The sequence below is a fragment of the Alosa sapidissima genome, chromosome 6 (assembly GCF_018492685.1).
Source record: "Alosa sapidissima isolate fAloSap1 chromosome 6, fAloSap1.pri, whole genome shotgun sequence".
In the NCBI taxonomy this organism is placed as follows: domain Eukaryota; kingdom Metazoa; phylum Chordata; class Actinopteri; order Clupeiformes; family Clupeidae; genus Alosa; species Alosa sapidissima.
In genome coordinates this window covers 30033727-30038115 of record NC_055962.1, presented here as the reverse complement: position 1 = coordinate 30038115, position 4389 = coordinate 30033727, and the positions used below count along the sequence as shown (strand labels likewise).

Sequence of the window (4389 nt, the reverse complement as noted above, 5' to 3'; positions counted from 1 at the left end):
AATATTTTTATTTTCCAAAATGAAACATAAATAAAACAATAACCACAAATTAATGTAGTATTATGGATGTCATGGTCATGGATTTGTATTATTATTATTATTATTATTATTATTATTATTATTATTATCGTTATTGTTGTTGTCATCATTATTATTGTTTATGTTATTGTTGTTGCGAGAATACTATTGACGCTCTCGTCAAAATTATGATCAATCATCAATAATAACCATAACAGTATCATATCTATAATCAGCTTCTCTACGACCGTTGTCTTGTGCAAGTGCAACGTCTCCAAATGGAAGAAGTATCGCCTCTGAAGTTAATTGTGTTTTCGTTGTAGAAGGGAATAGATTTCCTCTGTTTATTATGAGCGAGAGGGCGGATTTGCGTCACTGTACAACTTGCAGGTCGAGATAAAGTTGCACAAATATTGAAAAAAGGAAGTTCTAACAGTCATTATAAAAATTCCCCCCCTTGACCGGAAGAAATAAGGATTTCTGCTGTATCCTAAAATACTAAAACAAGTGCTATTTTTGGACAGATCTAGCAGGCGTATCCGCTCATTTAGCGCAAATCAGGGCCCATCAAAAACAGGATGACCTGCATCTAATAAACCCGAGTTTCCTGCACTCAGAGGCCCCTGTTGTGAGGAACCTATCACAATTCTTAGGTAGGCTATTCTTCTTAGGCAACGTTGCATTCAATTATGATGACGTTTGGTTCAATATTAATGACCGTATAGCATTGAATGACCAATGCAAGCGGTGCTCCCGAAAGGAGTTGAAACCACTTGACACTGACAGTAATTGCATATGGCTAATGATATCCAGACTGTTGCACAAATCGAAGCTTTGCTCGAAGATATCCTATGTCACATTAAACCCATAGGCTACTGATGTTATTTCAGTGCGTGTCCATGATGTGAAGATGAAAATCAATGATGCGTTCGAATAGACTTACACATATTTGCCACGTGAGCATATCCTCGCTGTTCGAAACACACATAGACATAGAAATAGAAATATACATGAATACACACAGACACACACAGACAAGCACACACACACACACACAGCGAAAGAGTGTGTGTGAGAGAGAGCGAGCGAGAGACAGAGAGAGAGAGTGATGCTAAACACAGAGAACCTAGGCTATAGAACATACCTTAGTATGTTAATCAGATCTTAAAGTTGTTTGTAAACAAAAACATACCTCTCTGTCACATACTTACAGTAGAACACAACAGAGCACCAGTTAATTTGTTTTTATGGAGTAGCATGGAATACATGCGCATCCTTGCGCGCTGCTCTCATTGGCCCATTGCGCAGCCAATCAGTGCACATGTACAAACTTTCTTGTAGAACTACTTGGATCGGAGTAAAGTTTCATACTAGTTTGAGAAATCTCCAACATATGTAGGACTGCCACATACGGTTACTCTATTTGCCATTACATGCGGACGCTTTCTAATATCACTGTTCCAGACAAACAAAGTGTTAAGTGGTCAGGATGTACACCGCCGGACTAAATCCGTTTTATGCGTCCAATTTCAGCCTTTGGTCAGCATACTGCTCCGGTGGTTTCGCAATGGATACCATGAAAAAACCGTCATTTTGTATAGCAGATATTTTACATGTCGGCGATACGGACAGTCTTCCCGGATCATCAGCACTGATGGCTCATGTAGGACCCCGTACTCAGATCCACTCCTCTGGATCCCCTTTGCGTCCTTCTCCGGTGGCGCCGGAGGCGACTGTCTTCGGTGCAAGAGGCAGTCCTGCATCCCCTTATCACAGGCATGGAATACACTTAACCGCGGTCTCCAGAACGACGCTCAACTCCCAGCAAGCACCGCCACCATCAAGCAAGGATCTCAAGTTCGGAATTGATCGAATTTTGTCCACAGACTTTGATCCAAAAGTAAAAGAAATGTCGTCATTACGAGGTAAGGCAGTATTCGTTTAACTTTATCTGTGAATTCCTTTGGCTGTGACATGCCTTCCATGACATTTGTTTTCTTGCATTTGAAATGGAAGTTCTGTCTTGCATCAAAAGTTATAGATTTACATTCTGAAATATTTCATTTAATTAAAATTGTAATATTGATATGCAGAGTGTCAGAGTTGGCAAAACATAAGGTCAGGCTAGACACAACTTTCACCCTCATAATTGGCTTGCAGTCCTGTGTGGTTTTATGAGAATGTCAGGGCTGGTTGACCCACACACGAAATTCATTTGACCTTTCTCTCGTTTTATACCAGATCTCACGTCTATTGTTAGCTCTAACCGACAGTCAGCAGTCCATGTCTCCGTGCAACCTCCGGCGAGCCAGTACTTCGCATCCCTAGATCCGGTGATGAACGACGCGTCGTCCAGGATGAGTTCTTTAGGCAACGCAGCGAGGCATTCAGGGCAACATCAGTTTCAGGACTCCTTTCCAGGTAGTGTAGCCTACTACACACACTCGATTATCATCAAGGCCAAATAGACACCTAGCTTAGATTTGCGTCCTATCACGTATTTATATTTCATTAAAGTAGGCATTTGTGCGCATTGAACAAATGAACATGGGCCTAGACATTTCAAAGGGTATGACTCCTGTTCTTTACCATGCATTTTTCCTTACCCACACAGGGCCATATGCTGTTCTTACGAAAGACACCATGCCACAGACGTACAAGAGAAAACGATCTTGGTCCAGAGCTGTGTTTTCCAACCTTCAACGAAAAGGTCTTGAAAAACGTTTTGAAATACAGAAGTATGTCACCAAACCCGACCGAAAACAGCTTGCTGCGATGCTAGGCCTCACCGACGCTCAGGTATGTCATCATATTGAGAACAGACAAGCACATATCACTGATACTTTCATTTTACCATGGCTTGTATTTTAATGTTTGAAAAACCTTCTTCGAGCTGAGATAAAAATGTAACTGGGCTATCGATAGGGGAAGTGGCGGCACACACCCAGCAATGTCAGTATGTCGGCCAACATTACAAAAAAGTTGCGAAATGATGAGATCTGGGGAAATGAAAGTCGATTATACTAAATTATAGCAAACGGAATAGGGGTCATATAGGGAAATCCTATTTCATAAGGTTGCCCGTCAGCCTACTCGAGAAGCAAACGGCCTTTAAAAAAAACTGGGGAAAATATAGGCTAATTCAAATTAATTCAGATATAATGTCAGATACGCCATTAACCATTAAAACATTAAAGCGCTGCATTTGTGAGTTTGGGGCCTACACAATGACGCGTGCACACACTCACAATGACACGCGTGCACACACTCACAAACACAGACACTGACAGAGAGAGAGAGAGAGAGAGAGAGAGAGAGAGAGAGAGAGAGAGAGATGACACTCGTAGCCACAACAGCCTATCTAACTGTATTGTTCTGCATGCGCAGAGCCAGACAGACGGTTCAACCCACTGCTATGTCTCCTCAGGTCAAAGTTTGGTTTCAGAACAGAAGAATGAAATGGAGACACTCAAAAGAGGCACAGGCACAGAAGGACAAAGAGAAAGAACAGCCAGACAAGGCGCAGACAGAGAGCGATCAGAAGGAGCACGAGGAATCCGACTGCGAAAGCGAACATAGCGAGTCCGACTTTGAGGAAGGACCCGAGGACAAAAGTGACGTCGACATCCCAGAACACAACAAGACCAGTGTGATCATCAGCGGGCCTCCGTCCGGGATGAGTGAAGACGCGACACCAAGCAATGCGCTCACAGAAACAATGGGGTCGGCGCAAATCTTACTATGAACACCACGCTCTTTTAATACAAGAGCGCAAGAACAAGACTGCTAATTTAACACAAATGCTGTAGTCTCAAAGTCGAGATTACAAGTGAAATGTGTCTTACAGTAGCGCCTCCACTGTGTTAAATAATAAGAAATGTCCAATTTTCCCTCCTTCAACCCCACAAGTAGGACTATGAAGTACGATGTCTTTGACTTTTTTTCCTTTAAAAGGAAAAAGATATTGCTCTTGTGAATTATCCTCTGAACCACTTACTGAACTTTGAAAATAGTCTATTTACACAATGTAAATGTATTGTCTTATACTATTTGTTAATTTGATTTGTATGATATTTTGCCTATAATTTGCACTGAAAATAATGTAAATTAAATGTTTCTTAAATGTAATTGTTAAAATCGAAGTCATTAAATATTTCAATGCAAATATCCGGCCTTTGCCTCATAGTCTATTTGTTTCATTGTTTGACATGATGTTGATTCAACAGCTTTTAGGAAAATAGCTTTTGTATTGAATGGTGACGACCATATCAACACCTTATCATATTTAATTGTTCAAAGCTGTTTCATATAGGCTAGGCTTCAGGCCTTTAACTAAAAATAAATAGCTACTTATTCATGTTATTTTTAGAA

The 4389-nt window shown here is 40.9% G+C and overlaps 1 protein-coding gene across 2 annotated transcripts; it reads left to right on the top strand.

The window, feature by feature from the left end:
* Positions 1-1373: 1373 nt before the first annotated feature.
* hlx1 (H2.0-like homeo box 1 (Drosophila)) lies at positions 1374-4156 on the top strand. 2 transcript variants are annotated; one of them, XM_042095876.1, is made up of 4 exons: positions 1374-1943; positions 2260-2439; positions 2633-2817; positions 3446-4156. In XM_042095876.1, the coding sequence occupies exons 1-4, from the start codon at positions 1508-1510 to the stop codon at positions 3761-3763; spliced, it is 1119 nt and encodes a 372-aa protein (XP_041951810.1). In that variant the 5' UTR covers positions 1374-1507; the 3' UTR covers positions 3764-4156. The 2 variants fall into 2 exon arrangements, with proteins under 2 accessions (XP_041951810.1, XP_041951811.1); XM_042095877.1 differs by lacking the exon at positions 2260-2439 and having other exon boundaries at positions 1376-1943; positions 3446-4155.
* The last annotated feature ends 233 nt before the right edge of the window (positions 4157-4389 follow it).